This window comes from Gouania willdenowi, chromosome 18 (assembly GCF_900634775.1).
Source record: "Gouania willdenowi chromosome 18, fGouWil2.1, whole genome shotgun sequence".
NCBI classification, from domain to species: domain Eukaryota; kingdom Metazoa; phylum Chordata; class Actinopteri; order Blenniiformes; family Gobiesocidae; genus Gouania; species Gouania willdenowi.
Window position 1 is genome coordinate 2,948,665 of NC_041061.1, and position 20,592 is coordinate 2,969,256.

Here is a 20,592-nt window from a genome sequence, read left to right on the forward strand (position 1 = left end):
GTCACTGATTTGTGTCAGATAATTAACTGCTCATTCCAATCAGGCACCAAACCAAAATCCCTGAAAGTAGCTGCTGTTAAACCTCTGTTAAAAAAGAGAACACTGGATGCCTCTATACTGGCTAACTATAGACCAATCAGAACCTTCCATTCATGGCCAAGATCATTGAGAAGGTGGTCTTCAACCAACTGAGTCAATTCTTAACATTCAACAAAATATTTGATAAATTTCAGTCAGGTTTTGGTTCTCATCACAGCACAGAAACTGCTCTGATCAAAGTGATCAATGACATAAGGTTGAACACTGATTCAGGAAAAGTATCTGTTCTCATTCTATTGGATCTAAGTGCTGCATTTGACACTGTAGATCATACAATTTTGTTGCACAGATTGCAAACATGGATTGGACTAAACGGAAAAGTAATGCAATGGTTTAAGTTCTACTTGGAGGAGCGAAGCTATTTTGCAAGCATTGGAAACTTTGAATCTGACAGATTACCAATGTCCTGTGGGGTTCCTCAGGGATCTGTTCTTGGACCTCTTCTGTTTAGCCTTTACATGCTTCCTTTAGGACAAATTTTACAGAACTGTAAGGTTGATGATCAGAGCTACGCAGATGACACACAACTATATCACTGAACCCAGATGACTATGGTCCCATTGAGGTGTTGTGTGACTGTTTAGAAAAAGTAAACTGCTGGATGAGTGAAAACTTTCTTCAACTAAATCATGACAAGATGGAGGTGATTATCTTTGGTAACAAGGAAAAGAGGACTGCTGTCAGCAAGTATCTTGAGTCTGGATCTTTAAAAGCTAAAGACCAAGTCAAAAACCTTGGTGTTCTGATTGACTCAGATCTTACATTCAGCAGTCAGATCAAATCTATCACAAAAACATTTTCTACCACCTAAAGAACATCTCCAGAGTGAAAGGTTTAATGGCTCAGAAAGATCAGGAGAAACTGGTCCATGCTTTTATCTCCAGCAGACTGGACTATTGTAATGGTCTTCATCAAACAGCTACAGCTGGTTCAGAACACTGCAGCTCAGGTCTGAACCAGAACAAAGAGGTCAGAACACATTACTCCAGTTTTAAAGTCTTTACACTGGCTCCCAGTCAGCCTCAGAATAGACTGTGAATTCTGCTGCTGGTTATAAATGTGTGAATGGGTTTGGTCCAGAATACAATCAGTGACATGTTAGTCAGGTATGAACCCAGCAGGTCTCTCAGATCTATGGACACAGGTCAGATAGTGGAGCCCAGAGCTCACAGTAAACATGGTGATGCTGCTTTTAGTTGTTATGCTGCAAAGAAGTGGAACAAACTGCCAGCAGAGCTGAAGTCAGCATCCAATTTTTAAATCAAAGTTAAAGGCACTTTTTTTTTCTACTGCATATGATTGAGAGAGAGATTTTTGGTCATGTTGTTGATGTCATGTGTTTGTTGATGATTTTACTGATGATTTTAATTGATTTTACTGGTGATTTTAATTGTTCGTATTGATTTTTAACAATTGAATGTTTTATCATGTAAAGCACATTGAGTTGCCTTGTGTATGAAATGCGCTATACAAATAAATTTGCCTTGCCTTGCCTTGCCTTTCCAACATATTTGTATAGATTTCAGATCAGTGTAAAAATGAGTGAACATTTAGGTTGATATGCATGAAATATGTTTGAAAGCACTTCACTATACAAAGATGATCACTAGATGGCGCTGCTGTGTGACTTAACGCCTCACCAAGGGAAACACATTGTTCAAGCTCAACATATTCTTCCATAATTCATCCAGAAACAAAGAAAAACACTTTCTGCCTCCAGGGCCCTGTTCCAAGTAGCTGACTCAGCTTATCCTAAATGAAAATGAAATGTAGCCTGTTGCCTAATGCTTGTTGAAGAAGACGGTGAGAGAACTAATAGATTATACTGACAGGTGATAGTTGTTTATTTTTTAGTCATATTTTCCTTATTAACAGGGTTTTCAAACACCTCCATAATTTGTGCCTTTTTTCCACTAATTAATTAAAAACATCCCACAATGTCCTTCTCTATGATTCTCAGGATTAATATGAACATATCAATGATATTTTTGTGATAAACTATATTTAACTAATCACAAAATATTTCTAACATTTGTGTATTATAAAGAGCTGAGTAAGCAGAAATGTAGTTTTATATACAGTCATGTATGTGTGTTTAGATATTGTTAGTAAAAAGAAAAAAGTTCCCAGCAATGAAGAAAGTATTAAAAACTAAACTCTAATTGTATCTCCTCATTCATGAGCTCTGATGGTGATTTATTTAAACATTTAAATGGTATTTGTTGATGCTACGTTAGCTTGAGTCTTTTTAAAACAGTTGTGGAAAAAAGAGAGGGAATCTCCATGGCAACGAGGTCAAATTTCCCGCCTACGTCATGACGTTACCTACGTATTTAAAAAATAACTGCTAATGTTTATTTTATTTTGATTTATTTGTGGTTTGTGAGTTGTGTTATTTTATGCTATATTAAAGCACACATTGCTATTATCTTATATATGTATGTATAAGTATGTGTTTATAATATACAGTAAGATAGAGTTTTTAAAATATATATTTCTTACCTGTATATATTGCACCATGTTTGTCCATCACAAACGGGACTGACAGGTGGTCACGTGACTTCACGTATCCTCATATTTAGGAACACATTGAAATGGGAAATAAAAATATTGATAATAAAGAAAAAGCAAAGCAAGAATATAATTACAACATCCACTCGGTCCATGAATAGATATTACTATGCTTCTGTTTTGACGTTTTTTTGGAGTCCATAGGTTGTCATAGCAACCACAGAAAAATGTTAATTAATATAAAAACTACAGATTGTTTACATAAACTGATTCTATAGCATGAAAGTTAAGGGTAGATTTGTCACTAAAAATGTGATCAAATCAATTCTAAAGTCACAATATATCTTGAAATAAGGAAATTTGTCACTAAAATATACAAGATGTCCGCCATGTTTTTCATTTAGGCAGACTGTGAGTCTGCAGTCACGTGACCTGACGTCATTCCGTTGAAAAGACTGGGCGGAACAAACTGTTATTGTAACCGGTTCTAAACAAACTTTGTGAAAATTGAAACTCAAGGTCTGGAATCACCACTTTCATTAAATGATGTCCTGGTTCGGGGTAAAGACAAAAAAAAAAATAAATAAAAATAAATATATATATATATATATATATATATATTTTTTTTTTTTTTTGTGGCGATCGATGCGGAGGCACGAGATACTGACGACTGGTCACTTTTCACACATACCCAAGACTGCAGGTGGTGCTATTTTTAATAACCCTTCTTCACATGCACAGTGCGCAGAGTCACTGCTGCGCACACAGACCTGACACACGGTGCAAACACAACACACCTTCTTCATTACATAACATGAAGACACAACTTATATTTAACAGCCACTTCAGAACATGGCTAACAAAGTGCACAATTCCACTCTAAAGTGCTAAACAGAACACCACTGTGCACTCCCACAATCCTTTGCAGACGGCTTCCCCTCCATGGCTGCCACAATATATATAAATTAGTCTTTGGCTGTAGAAAATGAATGACTTCACACAGAGAATAATGCACAGACAAACTGCTTAGGTGTTATACCAAAATTATTATTTTAACAATTTTCACAACTTTTTGCATTAACAGCATCAAAATTTATTCCCCAAAACAAAAATAAAATAAAACAAAAACTGGCCAGGAAAAAAAATAAATAAATACGCTGCAGCTTTAGTCCCTTTTTGTTGTGCACAACTTTAACTCAGTCAAAAATAGGAGACATGAAATCCAAGTCCTACTGAAGCACTGAGAATCCAAAACAATTGTCGTCTCCACGGCCACAGGTCCTCGTGTTGGTAGAATTCAGCACAGAGCGGGCAGACGGCTCCTCCTTCACACTGACCATCCTCACACAGTCCAGGCTATTATGACAAGCACAAAGTTTCAGACACCACGCCAAAAATACCAGGTTTTGATCCTTTTTCCTTAGTGTTAAAGAGAGCTGACTATCACTCAACGTCCCTCCACAGTGCACATGGAAAAGATGGTAACCACACAGTCACACTGCTACCTAGCGGATTTTGCCCTCAAGTGTCTGTCAACTGCTGTAAAGTGTCATAAAAAAAATAATTATAATCCCAAAAAAATTGACACAAATATATAAATAAAATAAGGACATAGCCCCACCACATTTGTCTACTTACACATTGACATAGAAAGATTATACTTTGTTAATGATTTACTGAAAACTTAAATATGTATTTATAAATGCTGAATACTTAACGCATCAAATAACAGTAACTTTTAGGTGGGTTACATCAGCATCTTACATTCTACGAGCATCATACGTAAAATACTAACAATATTGCTTGTGGACAAACGTTGCTATTCCACATTTTACTGTGAGACTGGGTTGAATATTTTCCACATTCAGGCTCAACTTTTCCCTCAAACAAAGATGGTAGTGAGCAGCCTCTCAGAGGACTCACAGGACCAGGGTCAATAGTCAGTCCTGACTCAGCACAAAGATGGAGAAGCAGCTCAACTGACAGGTAACCCTGGTAGAGTCCAACCCTCACTGCACTATTAAACAATGAAATAATAACTTCATGACATGTTTCAACTTTGCTTTCAAAGCTCTCGTCATAAATCTAGATCTAAAACTTATTTTGAGATCATTCTGTTGAGTTTGTGCTTTTTTTTAATGAGATTTTTCTTTATTGTTTACAACAGTTTATTTCTTCTTTTTTTTTTAATAATTTGTTTGCATTTTACAATTGTGCTATTCATTTGTTCACAATTTTCTATTTTGTTTAATATCAAACTCAAACTTTCCCAGTCATTTGCGTTTCACGATGTTGTTCTCTTGCTCTTGTTTTTTAAATTCATTTTAAAGGTTTTTTTCATGGTAAAGCCTGAAAAAAACCAAGACCTCAGGTTCTTACGTACATTAATTTAATAGGTACATGTTCTAAGTCTATAAGGGGCAATAAAAGGTTTCTCAAGCTTCAATATTTCATAAATTATTTATACTGACTGTGTTAATTCTCTGTCTAAATTTACGACATTTAAATTTCTAACAAACATTTATAAACTGTCTTCCTTGTGTTTATTGTGTCACATGTGATGTTCCTGTTTCTGATGCCTTTTATTGTTCCTGTTCCTCTAGAGGTCACCTATAAGCCATAGACATACATTAGGAGTCTAGACGACTGCATCTACATCCATCCATCCATTTTCATACCCGCTTATTCCAGTTTTAACAGGGTCGCGGGGGTCTGTCGGTGCCAATTTCCGGCTCTCATAGGGCGCTTGGCGGGGGTACACCCTGGACAGGGCGCCAGTCCATCACAGGGCAACACAGACACAGACAACCATTCACTTTCTCATTCACTCCTATGGGCAATTTAGAGACTTCAATCAACCTTACAGTCATGTTTTTGGATTGTGGGAGGAAGCCGGAGTACCTGGAGGAAACCCACGCAGCACGGGGAGAACATGCAAACTCCACACAGAAAGGACCCAAGTCCACCCCAGGGCTTGAACCCAGGACCTTCTTGCTGTGAGGCAGACGTGCTAACCACTAAGCAACCGTGCGCCCTACTGCATCTACATGAAATGTGAAATGAAATTAAAATTAAAAAGTGTATATTGTTTATTTTAAACAAAAAGGGAAAAACAACTTTATTAACTGGTGATAGTTTAACTTTATGTCTCTGATCAGAAAATAAAGAGAAAAAACAAAGAAATGAAATGTAAAAATGAATGTTTGTCATTTTGATGCAAACACACACTAATGTTTTTATCATTTAACATTTTTACATGTGTGCCTTATAATCTAATAAATAAAAGTTGTGATTCTGACATTTGGGTTGTTGTGAAGTTTGACTGCAGCAGTTTTGAGGTTTGACAAAACAGAACTTTAATCACTGAACTCTGAATGTGTTTAAATGAAGCCTTTATTAATTCATGCTCTAGGTTCACTTTAATAAGGAAATGTGAAAAAGGCTCAAAGCAACAAACCAAAACAAACTGTACATGATAGTGTAACCCACTTCCTGTATGGTTGGTACGTTTATCACATTTTATGACCCACAATACTTTGTTGTTTATCAATTATTTAACAATTTCTCCAACCAACCTAGATACTGATCCTAACTACTGTACATCATCATCATATGCAGTTGTTTGTAAATAAAGTGTGTTTGCCTATCACACTTTACTTTCAGTAGCCTAAATTAAAAAGATACCTAAGGTTTTATTAAACTACAATATTTACATTTTTTTAAAACATTAAAACAAATGTTTAAAAAGTTATACAATATTTTTATCCTCAGCTATTCAGCTATAGATTAGAAAATAAATACTCATTTAACTCTGATATTATATGAAATCATTGACATTCTGTTACGTACACTACAGATCAAAAGTTTGAGAACATCCTCATTTTTCCAGTTATTTATTGTAAAGTCGTGTAAGTCCAATGAATATCTTGAAATGTTACAAAGGTAAAAAATGAACAGCCAGAGGTTAAAAAAGCTTTGGTTTCCCAAAACTGAGAAATAATGTACATTTGAGAATTATACAAACTGGCCTTTTTCAGAGAACAGGAAGTGGTTTAACAAATTAAATCTGTTCTGTAACAATGAAGGTTGAATCCGTCTTGAAAGCTGGTGTTATTAATTCCTACAGGTGTTCACACTGTTCTTGGTCACCTCCAACCCCCTCTGTCTGCATAAAAGCAGTGTTGGAACACACTGTGGTAGCAGACCCTCATGAACACCAGCTGAACAGTATTGTTCATAGATTCCATCGTTTCTTTTTCAACTCAAATTGCTTATTTGTTCTATGCTTTTATTTCAGAGTGCAATGACACAATAAACTGAATCATTTTCAGTAAAAAACTGGAAAACATGTGGTTTTCTAACACTTTTGACCAGTAGTGTACATCTATTTGCTGCTAAACTGTGTGTGTGTTTCTGCATTCTACAGTTTATTAATTCATGTGTTATTACTGTTAGATTAATGCAGTGGTTACAGAAAGCTCACATACACAGATCATTGATAGATCTTAATGAGTCGTAGGGAAATGTTTTATTTCATTTTTCTGTGCTGGGCGTCATCTGTTGGAGGGGCGCAAAAATGTATTTCTCAAAGTGAAATTTATAAAAAAAATAAATAAATGAATAAATAAATTCCAGCCAATCCTTCACATTTACTTGACTCGTTTTCTTTTAAATAAATAATAAAAAGAACAAAAAATATGAAAAATCTATGTCATCGCCCGCCAAAGTCTACTCTCACCTGGAGCAACATATTACCCAGAGCTGACCCTGGCTGCAGTGAGTGTTAGACTTTACCAGGATCATCTATCAGTAGAGTCAAATCTTTGTTCTGAATCAGGACTCACAGATCCCTCATCTCTATCAACCTGGATCCTCTGAGAGGAGACCACGTACATTAGAGACATAAAGTCAGCAAACTCTCCATAAACACTGCAGGCTTTAATGATTCAGAGGAATCCATTCTCTGATGGAAACAAACACATATGTTGCTGTATGAATAACAAAGACCAAACCAAGGAGAGAAATTTTAAAAACACCTGATTTTAGTTTCACTTTCAATCTGAACGTTCTCAAAACAAACAGTAAATATCTTTGAGGTAAACATCCAAACAATTCTCTCTATCCAGGTTTACCAAACCAACCAGTTTATAGAGATCTTGAATGATTCCCTGAAATGAATGTTTGTTGTTGTAACAAACTACCAGTAGTTTAAAATGATCAACTCAAACTCACTTAGGACTCATACAGTTAATGTTGTTGACCTTGTGGATGGAATTACAGTTTATTATGAGGCTATGGTTGGGGTTCATGTAAAATAGCAAATGAACTTAATTTCCATAGTGCTAATAATATTACCAAAGTAGTCCTAAAGCTTCACAATATCTGCTCATTCACCTGTTTACATTCACACACTAATGGGACAGAGCTGAGAAACGCCCTCAACTTGAAGTATTTTCATTTAAATCTCATTATTGTGGCAGATCAAAACATTGATATTTAACAAGGCACATCGTGGACTTTGTGACCTAAAGATTTGACCCATATCAGTTATTTTAAATGATTCCTCAGGTCAATATACAGCGCTGACAGTATCAATGCTCTGAGCGGGGCTTCCCTCTTGAAATACCAACTATGTAAGTTTGGAGAGACGGACAGTCTTTCACCAGGTCATGTGACCTGGAGAATGTCTGGAGAACGTTTCACTTTACGGCAGTCACGTGACCACAGGCTCGATATATAGTTCCCACGTGACGTCACAACATACGGGCATTTCCCGACCCGGCGCCATTGTTGTGGGCAGCTGAAACTAGCTGGCCTCGGTTTACAGCCAAAAGAGCACAATATGGTAGTGTCGTGTTGGGTTGATGGTGCATTAATCGCTGAGATAGTTCAGTTAAACGTGGATTCTTTCGTAAGGGAAGTCAGCAAGTTAGATCCAGAACTTCACAATAAGGAATGGCTCTCAGGGTTGGGGTGCGAAGCGGGGATGGGCTTGCACCGAGGCTACAGTCTATAGGCTAGAGGAGCAGCCGCCACCTCCGCACTCTTCTCCCCGCCACCGGAGAATCAGGCCTGCCTCGCCGGTGGCGCTCCCCCCTACTCCCTGGCCTCGCCGCCGTTGTCGGCCCCCTTCGCCAGGGGTTGGAGGGGACCGGCGACCCGGCGTGCGCGGGGTCACCCATCCACCCCAACCCCAGTCGCCACGCCAACCCTCGGTGAAGGGGGCCGACGAATGCGACAAGGCCAGGGAGTAGGGGGGGGGCGCCTTGTTTTTAACAGACTTGAATAATAATTATCCAGTGAGTTTTTTCATTTGTCAGACATGACACGCTCTTAGCATGTTGCAATTAGTATTGTCCAAGTGTCCGTGCTAGCTGTCCGCGCTAGCTGCTACCATAGATATATCATATAATAAAGGCTAGATGCCATAGGGCAGAATTTTTTAACGTCATCACCGGCGGCCATCTTAACTCAGGTTGTTCTCTGGTGGAGTCTGTGGAACCTGAGGGAAGGTGATGATCTGTACAAAACTAAATATTCTTATCTCGCTGAAATTCTGACGGATTTCCTGTTTGGTTTTTCACAAACGTGGCTACAATTCTGGATGTTTGAACATGTTAAAATTGCAGATTTTCTCTTCAAAAAACAACTTAAACATGCAGCATATAGTAGTTTAAAGCAGAGACCACCAGTTTAATTTGTTCATAACATCTTATATTATGATTCCTACAGGAAATTGCTGAGTGAAGATGCCAGACTTTTGTGCAGCCACGGATGCTTTAGTCACTGTTGTGATGAAACCAGAGCCTGTGAGATCACCTGTAACACATTACAATACTATGACTATATTTAGAATAATCGTTAGTTATTTAGTGGAAGTATGTACAATAAGGTCCTGTTACAAAGTAACAGCAGGGCTGACATATAATAGTATTGCAAGATTGTTGTTGATACAAAGCTTTTTAGAATGTTTGTTTAATATATCACTGAATATTTCTTTTGGATATCTTTTTATAACTATTTTAATGTGGTTATTCTTAAAGTATCCTCATCATGTAATAACATATTATTTATTATTGATTTCTTTATGTTTTTTGGACATTTACCTCTATCCTCCATGTGTATACCTTTACAGTAGTCTAGTTCTCTCTAGAGGGATTTCAACATGCAGCATTTCTTGATTGTATGTTTGTAAAGAGAAATCTTGTACATATTTTTTTATTGCAAGTAAATGTCACGATTATAAAATATTACTCATATAATACAATATTTTGAATTATTACTTGTTTAAACTAAACATGTAATAATGAAAATGACTTTATTACATTAGTAATATTTCTTTTATAAAAGTATACATACATCTCATGTTGCAATTCTGTACGCTGAGTTTTAGTCGCTCATGTATTGTTTTGACTTAAATACCGTGTGTGTGTGTGTGTGTGTGTGTGTGTGTGTGTGTGTGTTTATTTATTGCACCTATCTGAAGTCCAAAGGGGAAATAAGTAGGTGATCCAGAACACACACATGCCGACGCCCTCTCAGCCGATGAAATGCTGAAATATGTTGTTGGCTGTAACAAAGGTGAGTATAACAATCAAGAATGTGAGGAGAAATTTGAAGAAGCGGGAGATATTAAGGTCCGAGTGCATGTATCATGAAGCAAACTCAAGGATGGCTCATAAAACGGGTGCAAAAAAAGAGCGTAAATCTCCATGGCAACAAGAGGTAAAATTCCTCGTCTATGTCACCACGTTACTTACGTAGAATCACGTTCACTAATGAAAACAAGCTTGATTTGAATTTTCCATTTGAAATGGGCCTACACTTTACATAAATAATTGTAAATGAAGTTATTTAATAAATTCATTTGCATTTAATTACATTTTTTTTAGTTTTGGTATATTATGGTAGATAATACCGTCACAGTGTGTGTGTGTTTTCTTCATTTGTGTATTCACTATTGAAACTGCGTTTGTGGTCATTTATCACTTACATAGGTTTTATTTTTAATAATATTTAGTAACATTAAAGAAGAAAAAAGGGGACTTCTTTAAAGTTATAATAAACTATTGTTGGAAAAAATGTAAAACTGGATAGACAGGATTATTTTGGGCATTAACCTCAATGATAATTAACACGGTCCGTTTTCCTGACATGAGATCTCTACAGTACATACTGTTCTTTTGCTGCACAGTCAGATTGAAAGTATAAGTAAAGTTCAGTGAATTTTAAAATACTAGTACAGTGCCCGTCGGAAGTATGCATTCATGTGGGAGCTTAAGTAGAGTTAATTATGGCCAAATGAGTATGTGTTTGAAGGTTGGATGTACAAAGAGGTGTACATACTCTCTACTCTGTAGTGTTATAAAGGGGTTTATTTGTGGGTGCAAAATAAAATAGTGTGTTATTTCCCTGGTTTAATTGTATGAAACATGAACATGATAAATGTGTTTGTTGTTTTTTTCTTTTACTCACTTTTATATTTTTTCTGTAATGTATGTTTTTTGGAGTCATTGTGTGTTTTTTTTATCTTTCAGTTGTCTTTTTGTGCATTTTTTGTATAACTGTTTTTGGTTGCCATTATAGAGTGACTCTGGAGTCATTTTGTGTACTTTTTGTATAAATATTGTTTAGCTTTTCGTTTTATTTTACTCATTTACTACTGAGTCATTTTCATATTTTTGTTGTATTTTTCTGTAATGTATATTTTTTGGAGTCGTGTATTTTTTTTTTATCTTTCAGGTGTCTTTTTGTGCATTTTTTGTGTTTTATTTTACTTATTTAGTATATTTTTATTATAAATAAATAAATAACGTGTGAGTGTTCCAGTGAAATGCTGATAACCAAACTCCATAGACATTGTAGCGCCAATCAGAAAAGTAACAAAACTGCGCAAAACAAAACGTAGAGCTCCAAACTACATGAGTGAGTAAGTAAATAAAAGTATTATGTACGATTCGGCTGTCTTTTTAAAAAAAACAAAAATCATTTTTTACCTTAGAACCAAGTGGTCAGAGCTTAGCTTCCATGCACGGCACCACAGAGAATCTGCAGTTTTCTAGATGGAGAATTGAACAGGTTGGGAAACTTGTCTGCAAAAGACTCACCAGTGGCTGATGGTTTCAAATGATCTATTCAGAGAGCTCCTGTCTTCTCTATTGCTTGTGTGTTCACAGTCCGTGTCTGCTTGGTTGTGTGCGCAGCGATTGGCTCTGGCCGCACACATGACTCTTGCTCGGGTGAGGAGCTGTGTAGTGAAATAGATCTAGATGGTGCGCTAGCGCCCCTCACACCCTGAGGTCAAAAGTTGAATAGGTTATATTTCGGGGCCGTCCAGAAGTGAAATAAAATTAAAATAAACATTTTGAAATGACCAAATTACTCCAAAATAACAGATACACACACTTGGGGTATTTGGAACCCGTTTACCAAGTTTCAGGTCGAACTTGCACCACATCGGGGAGATATTTGCTCCACACACAGACACACACGCACACAGACGTTCCTTGTTTTTTTAGATAGACTAGTACAGTGCCTGTCGGAAGTATGTATTCATGTGGGAGCATAAGGGGGTGCAATTGTCCTGGTTTAATTCTATGAGACATGTGCATGACTTCATCATCACTTTTATATTTTTTTGTATGGTGTATTTTTCTGTAACGTATGTTTTTTGGAGTCATGTGTATTTGTGTAACTTTCTGTTGTCTTTTTGTGCATAAATGGTTGCTGTTTTTTTATTTAAATTTTTTTTGTAATGTATGTTTTTTTGCAGTCATTTGTATTTTTGTATATTTATTGTTTTTGTTGCTATTGTAGTGTGAATCAGGAGTAATTTTGCGTATTTTTCTGTAAATGTATGTTTTCTTTTAAAGTCGAGTACAGTGCCCGTCGGAAGTATGTATTCATATAGTGGGAGCTTAAGAAGAGTTGTCAATTATGGGCATAATAACAATAAACTCTGTGTTGTCTTTTGTGTATTTTGAGTCATTTTCATATTTTTTGTTGTCGTTTAGTGTGTGTGTGCCTGCCTCACTTTCACTAAACTTATCTATTTTCAGTAGTTAGGTGTAGCGGTAGGTGTGTCGTGAGTGAAGCTGCAGTAATCATCAGGTGGGCTTCACTATGTAGCACCGTTTACTGATCTGACTCAACACTACAGTCACTACCACCCAATGGACGGGTGTCGTGACACAGACTGTAACCGGACTAAATGGTGGTCCGTTACACACGTAGACAAGTAGACGGTGATCAATAGTGAAGCACACCTGATCGGTGTGTGTGACTCTCTACTTTGGACACAAATCTCCTCCGTTGGTTCTCTCACACACGCGCGCTGCTGAGAAATGTGCAGCTTTCAACACAGCAGCCATTGCCGTCAATAACTTCCGGGTGAGGTCTGTCCGGTCTAAATAGCGAGCGGTCAAACTAACATAGCGCCCCCTCACACCCTGAGGTCAAAAGCTGAATAGGTTATATTTCGGGGCCGTCCAGAAGAGAAATAAAAATAAAATAAACATTTTGAAATGACCAAATTACTCTAAAACAACAGATACATACACTCGGGTTTGCTCCACACACATCCACACAGACCTCCCTTGCTTTTATAGGTACATAGATAGATAGATATTTTTAAAGATAATAGTGAACAGACTCTCAGAGGACTCAGTCATTCCTGTGATCTAGAAGCAGATCAACTAACAGGTAACCCTGGTAACCCATCCCTTCTACATATTTAACATTTGATCTTATTTATGTTGTTCATTTGATTCACATAAACTCCACCCATAGCCTCATAATAAGTCTGTAAGTCCACCCAACCAGGTCTGTTACCTGTGCTATTTCAGTCTTTAGTGATGGAACATCTATTAGGTCCTGTTTTATCAATTCAATATATATATATATATATATATATATATATATATATATATACAAAACGGGAAAAAACATTTATTTTGATACAAGGGTAAAGATATTATTTGAAAAATTAGGTTGGTTTGCTAAACCTGATGGACAGGATTGTTTTGGTTGTTAACCTTTAAGATAATTATGGTACAAACTGTTTGTTTTGTGAACAGTCAGACTGAAAGTAAAAGTAAATCAGATGTTTTTAAAATTCCTCTCCTGGGTTTGGTCTTTTCTCTTCATACAGCAACAGATGTGTTTGTTTACAACAAAGAATTATTCCTATGAATCATTTAAACCTGTAGTGTTTATAAATAATTTGCTGACTTTATGTCTTTAATGTACATGGTCACCTCTCAGAGGATCCACATTGATAGAGATAATGGATCTGTGAGTCCTGATTCAGAACAAAGATTTGACTCTTAAACCTGGATCATTAAATAAAACACCATCTCTACTGACAGGTGACCTGAGGAGTATTTCATCAAACCCAGCTCAGAGTTCAGTCCAGGTTTAACCTGAGAGTCTGGCTCCGTTAAGCTGGGTTCTAACTGGAACGGCCGTTTCAAAGCTGAGTTTTTAAAGTCACTTTACACTATTTTATTTAAAAGAAAAAAAGGTTTGTAACAATAATAAAGATAAATATTGAAAGAAGGAGATTTTTTTAAGATTCAAAGTGGTTGATGAATATCTAAATATCAACAATAAATCTACAATAGAATAATTTAACATTTCAACTACAGGTCAAAGGTCACAGTAATAAATTAATCTCTCTGTTCTGTATTTACTTTGGTTACAAACATGTGGTTGGTGGACTGTGAAGTAGTTTTTATTATTTAAAGTGAAGTATGTCCATGATATGAAGGGTTAATGTAACAGCAGGTCATGTGAGTTGGTATCTGCCACTCCTATTTATGTGTTGTTAGGTTCAGTATTTAGTTCAGCCTACAGGACAAACTGTTTCATTTGAAACTCACCTTTTCACAAACACACATCAGTGTGGTTTTTACTGAGTGTGAGAACCTTCCAGACAATCAGACAAAGAAGTTTTTCTACAAATCAGAGAAAGAAACTCAAACAGAAATCAACATTTTCTACAGGATGGCATCCATGTCTCTACAAGGTAAGTTATGACAACAGAAGTTACACATTTATAATGATGCTTTTAATCCTTTGTTTTTATACAATAGTCAGTTTTCATTTTAGATCAAAGACAAAATAAAATGTACAATAAATTTCCAAAATGTTTTTACATTTTAAACAATATTTTAATTGTTATCCTAAATAGTTTTTGTCTAAATTTGAATAAATTTTTCCTGTTTGTTTTTCTCTTTTTTAATCTTTATGTCAAATATTATGAAAAACCTGTAAATACATTGTTGACCTGAAGGATCAGTTCATAGAATAATAAATAACACCACAGTTAATACATTTAAACTTTTTATTTATGTATTTTTGAAAATCAATCAAATTAATATGTTTCTATGTTGCATTTAGTATATTTATAAGTGTCACTGGTATCAACCTTTTTACATATATTTTTGGTGATGTTGGGCTGTATTGTTTAGTTTATCAATCAGTGTTGTTCACATTTAAAAGTTAATAAAAACAGAAAACTTTAAAAATCCTCGTTTCTTATTTTCTACTTTCAGATTCTCCAAGTTCACCTGAACGTAGGATCGTTTTGGTTGGAAAAACTGGATCTGGGAAAAGTAGCCTGGGAAACACTTTGTTTGGTGAGGAAGTGTTTGATCCTGATCACACTTCAAAATCTGGAACAGATGAATGTGTAACTGCAACAAAGAAAGTGATGAACACACAACTGACTCTGATTGACACGCCTGGTTTAGTCAACATAGAGAAGTCTGAGGAGGATCTAAAGTCTGAGATCATCAGGTCTATCATAGAGTGTGCTCCTGGGGCTCATGCTTTTCTCATTGTGCTTAAAGTGGAGAAGTTCACTAAACATGAGGAGGAGGTCGTCACTAGAATCTCTCAGTACTTCTCTGAAGAAGTGCTGAAATATTCTGTGATCGTCTTCACTCATGGAGACCAGCTCCCTGAAGGGACGACCATTCAGCAGTTTGTGGATCACAATGAGAAGCTGAAGGATCTGGTGAGAAAGTGTGACGACCGCTGTCACGTCTTTGATTCCAGATACTGGAAGAACAACAACCCAGAAGAAAAATACAGGAGCAACTCCTACCAGCTGAAGGAGCTGCTCTACACTGTAGAGAATCTGGTGATCAGCAACAATGGAGACATTTACACCAATGAAATGCTGCAGAAAGTAGAGCAGATGATACAGAAACATGAAGAGTTGATTAGAGAGTCAGGAGACTTTTCACCTGACAAGATAAGGAAAAGTGCCAAATCTGATGTTTCAAAAACATTATTGATTAAACTTACTGATGCTGAAAAGAAGTTGGTGGTGAGAAACCATAATAACACTAATAAAATACTACAAGAAACGGGCCAACACAGGAAGATGAAGAATTCATCAGTAAACAGTCAGGAGACTTGTCATCTGAGGAGGTTGGAGAGTTGGCGATCACTGGATTTGTTGTTCGATTTCTCATCTCATGGGCAGGTAAAATAGCCTTAGCTTCATCAGGTATGCTTTCTGGGATTATATTTGTAATTATAAACATAAGAGTTTCAGACTGCAGTAAATTATTCTTTAAGTGTTTTTTAATTGATTCATAAAAAATAATCATATAAACTATGCACAACTTCAGTGATCACCATCTCTTTAATCTTCTCAGATGGTAAGTCATCTGACCGTCTTCTAAAATACTTTTTATCTTCCTGTGTGTAAAAATAAACATTGTTGGTAGGTAGACCAGTCTCTGTAAATTGTATGAAATATCGTATTAAATTGAATAACGACCATATTAGATTCTTGTTTGAGAACTGAATTGTTTCAGGATTAAGAAACTGAATATTAATTTGTAATTTTCTATTAGAAGAAACTTTTTGCCTCTGAAATTGCCTTAGAAGTACTACAAATATATTGCACATATTACAAATATTCTTTCAGACTCCAAAATCTCCTCACACATTTTGCTGAAAAACTTCTTCCACTCCCACTTTGGTTTATTATTTGCAGCAATTTCCGCAAATGACAAGCCTTGTTTTGCAATAAGTCATATATTTTGGCGCCAGAAAAACAGCAGCGTCCTCATATATGTGCTCTTATTTTAACTTCCGGTCTCACCATAATGAAAAACTGACTTTTTGTTTTTTTCCTCCGGTATTTCTGTTTTTTTGGTTTTAGCATCAAAAATTTAAAATCAACAAATGTTTTAATGTTTGTTTTTCTCTTCTTGATCCTGATGAAGAACAATCTTGTATAATCATTAATGGAAGTGTATCAGATTTATTATAATTCTAAGGGAATGTGATTTTGTTTTGTTGCATCTGTTTCTTCTCACAGATAAACACAAACATTTCACTCCAACTAATGTTATCATGTATTCATTCTTACAGCCACAGATAATGAAACAATCATGTTTTTAAAATGTTTCTGTGAATATATATTATCTAAGATCATTATTTCTACATGTATCTCTGATTTGTGTTTGTAAAGATCAAATTATATTATTATCTTGTGAAGATGTTTGAGGGGAAATTAAAGCAGACGTGAGTGCGTGAGGTTGTGGGTTTTATTTGTATTTGTTAAATCTATGGATATTAAATCTGTATCAAATCTAACTTTTGTAACTTTGATGTAAAATTACATCCAGTAAATCAACTTTTCTTGTCATTTAAAGATGAGAGAGAATGAAACATGTTTTACTCATCTGTATTTACATGTGTGTGTTCTAAATACTGTAAATAAAATAAGTTGTGATCACTGAGATTTGAGTTTGTTGTTAAAGTTTGTGACAGCAGCAGGTTCCAGTTATAAGTTATTGATTATTACTGAACTCTCATTATCTTATTATCCCAGAACTCACTGAGATGGACAGGTAAGCTGTGCAGGTTGTATCCTGTATCACGTTTATATTAAATATCATTTTTTAAATTCACATTATACATTTAGATTTCCACTATTATTAGTTCAGTATCATCAGACCAATATTTATAGAATCAGAACAGTATCATAATGAATGAACTCTTGCAGGGTTTTTCACTAATGCACATGATCTGTTTCACAAATATATATTTTATGCAAACTTGTAATATAAATTCTGAAACGCACACGTCCTACTTCACAAATATTATTTTGAGGCACACATGTATTATAAATCCACAGATAATGCAAATTGCTGAATGTGCATTTACAAACTGCTTCTGTTCTGTGAAACCTCTGTGTATTTGTGAGAGAAATGTGGTGAATTATGAGACTGCCCTGACGTCACAGGTCAATGAACGTCACCATTGGCTGATAAAAGTGATTGACAGATTCATCAGCCAATCAGGTATCAGTTACTGATATGTGCGCATGCGCAGTGTTCATGCAAGAGTTTAGAGTTTGAGTTTTTGCTCTTATTTTTTAAATTCATTTTAAAGGTTTTTTTCATGGTAAAGCCTGAAAAAACCAAGACCTCAGGTTCTTATGTGATCCTGCTGTGAAATGGTATTTTATTTTGTATTGTGTGCTGTGTTTTTAGTGTGTTTTGTATTGGTTTTATTTTTGCAGTGCATTTTAGCTATTGTTTTATGAACCTTGCCAGTCACATGCTGTAATTTGATCAACCCCATCACATGACTATGTCCAACCCCTGAGGCTAATCAACCCACCTGAGGTTAATTAGCACCTGTTGCTGGAGCACAATAAAAGGGGCAGACAGGAGAAGGAGCAAGGAGGGAGGAAAAACGACACAGACAGGGGAAGGAGCAGCAGGGAAGCTGTGGGTCCTCCCCAGGGGCAGAGGAGGACTCTGCCCTCCAGGTTCCCAGGGCACAGGACGGCACACGCATCGGGGACCACAAGCACGCCGGGATCACAAGTGTTGCGAGGCGATATACACGCAGGGGCAGAGGAGGACTCTGCCTTCCGTGTGAGTACCCTATGGGACCGTAGTAACACTTGTTGGACAAAGTCAGATCGGGGATATTGTTGTGGGACGTTTGACTGCCGGTAGTTGTTCTGTGTAGGTGTCCCAGCGTGTGGAGGGCTGGAGCCAGCGGGAAGTATCGAGACTGATTGGAGTGTTAAGAGCCACATACACGCAAAGGCAGAGGGGAACTCTGCCTTGCCCTGTAAGTGACGTGGCAACACCCCTCCTTCGGACGTAGTCTCGGACCCCCGTGCTGGCCTATGTTTTGCATTTTCAGGGGACCCTGAGCCTGTGACCAGTGGGATCTACCGCCTTGGGACAAGGGAGAGCGGAGGACCTGGGCTTAGCTGCACATTGCATTTTATTGTGGACAGTGACTTTTACCCTTATTTTATTCGTTCATTAGCCCACATCGTTAATAGATTTTAGCAAACATTGATTTTAATTTGTGGGCATTTTAATCTGTTTTACCTTAATCTTTTTAATAAATTTGTGACATCATGGTTGCTGTCCTCCTTGGTAATTAAGAGGTGCTCACACCCGGTCGCTTTACTCTCCCTCCATAAACTTTTGGTCAATTCATTGTCATTCAAACTTCCCCAGCAACACCCCAACCCCCATTACACTTACGTACATTCATTTAATAGGTACATGTTCTAAGTCTATAAGAGGCAATAAAAGGTTTCTAGAGCTGCAATATTTCATAAATTATTTATTCTGACTGTGTTGATTCTCTGTCTAAATTCATGACATTTAAATTTCTAACAAACATTTATAAACTGTCTTCCTTGTGTTGATTGTGTCACATGTGATGTTCCTGTTTCTGATGCCTTTTATTGTTCCTGTTGTATCCACTGATGCCTCTAGAGGTCACCTATAAGCCATAGACATATATTAGGAGTCTAGAAGACTGCATCTACATGAAATGTGAAATGAAATTAAAATTAAAAAGTGTATATTGTTTATTTTAAACAAAAAGGGAAAAACAACTTTATTAACTGGTGATAGTTTAACTTTATGTCTCTGATCAGAAAATAAAGAGAAAAAACAAAGAAATGAAATGTAAAAATGAATGTTTGTCATTTTGATGCAAACACACACTAATGTTTTTATCATTTAACATTTTTACATGTGTGCCTTATAATCTAATAAATAAAAGTTGTGATTCTGACATTTGGGTTGTTGTGAAGTTTGACTGCAGCAGTTTTGAGGTTTGATAAAACAGAACTTTAATCACTGAACTCTGAATGTGTTTAAATGAAGCCTTTATTAATTCATGCTCTAGGTTCACTTTAATAAGGAAATCTGAAAAAGGCTCAAAGCAACAAACCAAAACAAACTGTACATGATAGTGTAACCCACTTCCTGTAGGGTTGGTACGTTTATCACATTTTATGACCCACAATACTTTGTTGTTTATCAATTATTTAACAATTTCTCCAACCAACCTAGACACTGATCCTAACTACTGTACATCATCATCATATGCAGTTGTTTGTAAATAAAGTGTGTTTGCCTATCACACTTTACTTTCAGTAGCCTAAATTAAAAAGATACCTAAGGTTTTATTAAACTACAATATTTACATTTTTAAAACATTTAAACAAACATTTCAAAAGTTATACAATATTTTTTATCCTCAGCTTTTCAGCTATAGATTAGAAAATAAATACTCATTTATCTCTGATATTATATGAAATCATTGACATTCGGTTACGTACATCTATTTGCTGCTAAACTGCGTGTGTGTTTCTGCATTCTACAGTTTAATAATTCATGTGTTATTACTGTTAGATTAATGCAGTGGTTACAGAAAGCTCACATACACAGATCATTGATAGATCTTAATGAGTCGTAGAGAAAGGTTTTTTTTTATTTCTCTGTGCTGTGGTGAGTGTTAGACTTTACCAGGATCATCTATCAGTAGAGTCAAATCTTTGTTCTGAATCAGGACTCACAGATCCCTCATCTCTATCAACCTGGATCCTCTGAGAGGAGACCACGTACATTAGAGACATAAAGTCAGCAAACTCTCCATAAACACTGCAGGCTTTAATGATTCAGAGGAATCCAT

The 20,592-nt window shown here is 36.2% G+C and overlaps 1 protein-coding gene and 1 long non-coding RNA gene across 7 annotated transcripts in view; both read left to right on the top strand.

Annotated features, from left to right (window-relative positions):
- LOC114480586 (GTPase IMAP family member 7-like) overlaps positions 1-20,592 on the top strand; it is a 74,699-nt gene that overhangs the window by 42,653 nt on the left and 11,454 nt on the right. For 3 of the 6 annotated variants that reach the window (XM_028474857.1, XM_028474858.1, XM_028474860.1), the window contains one exon: positions 15,363-16,126. The exons of 1 other annotated variant lie outside the window; for it this stretch is intronic. In XM_028474857.1, coding sequence (XP_028330658.1) covers positions 15,363-16,111 — 749 coding nt within the window. In that variant the 3' untranslated portion in view covers positions 16,112-16,126. Of the gene's footprint in view, positions 1-15,164; positions 15,249-15,362; positions 16,127-20,592 lie in introns of those variants that run through there. 2 more of the 6 variants (XM_028474859.1, XM_028474862.1) reach the window with 2 other exon arrangements.
- On the top strand, positions 18,414-19,019 carry LOC114480592 (uncharacterized). Its single transcript, XR_003676129.1, has 2 exons — positions 18,414-18,720; positions 18,796-19,019. It is a non-coding gene; the product is annotated as an uncharacterized LOC114480592 (long non-coding RNA).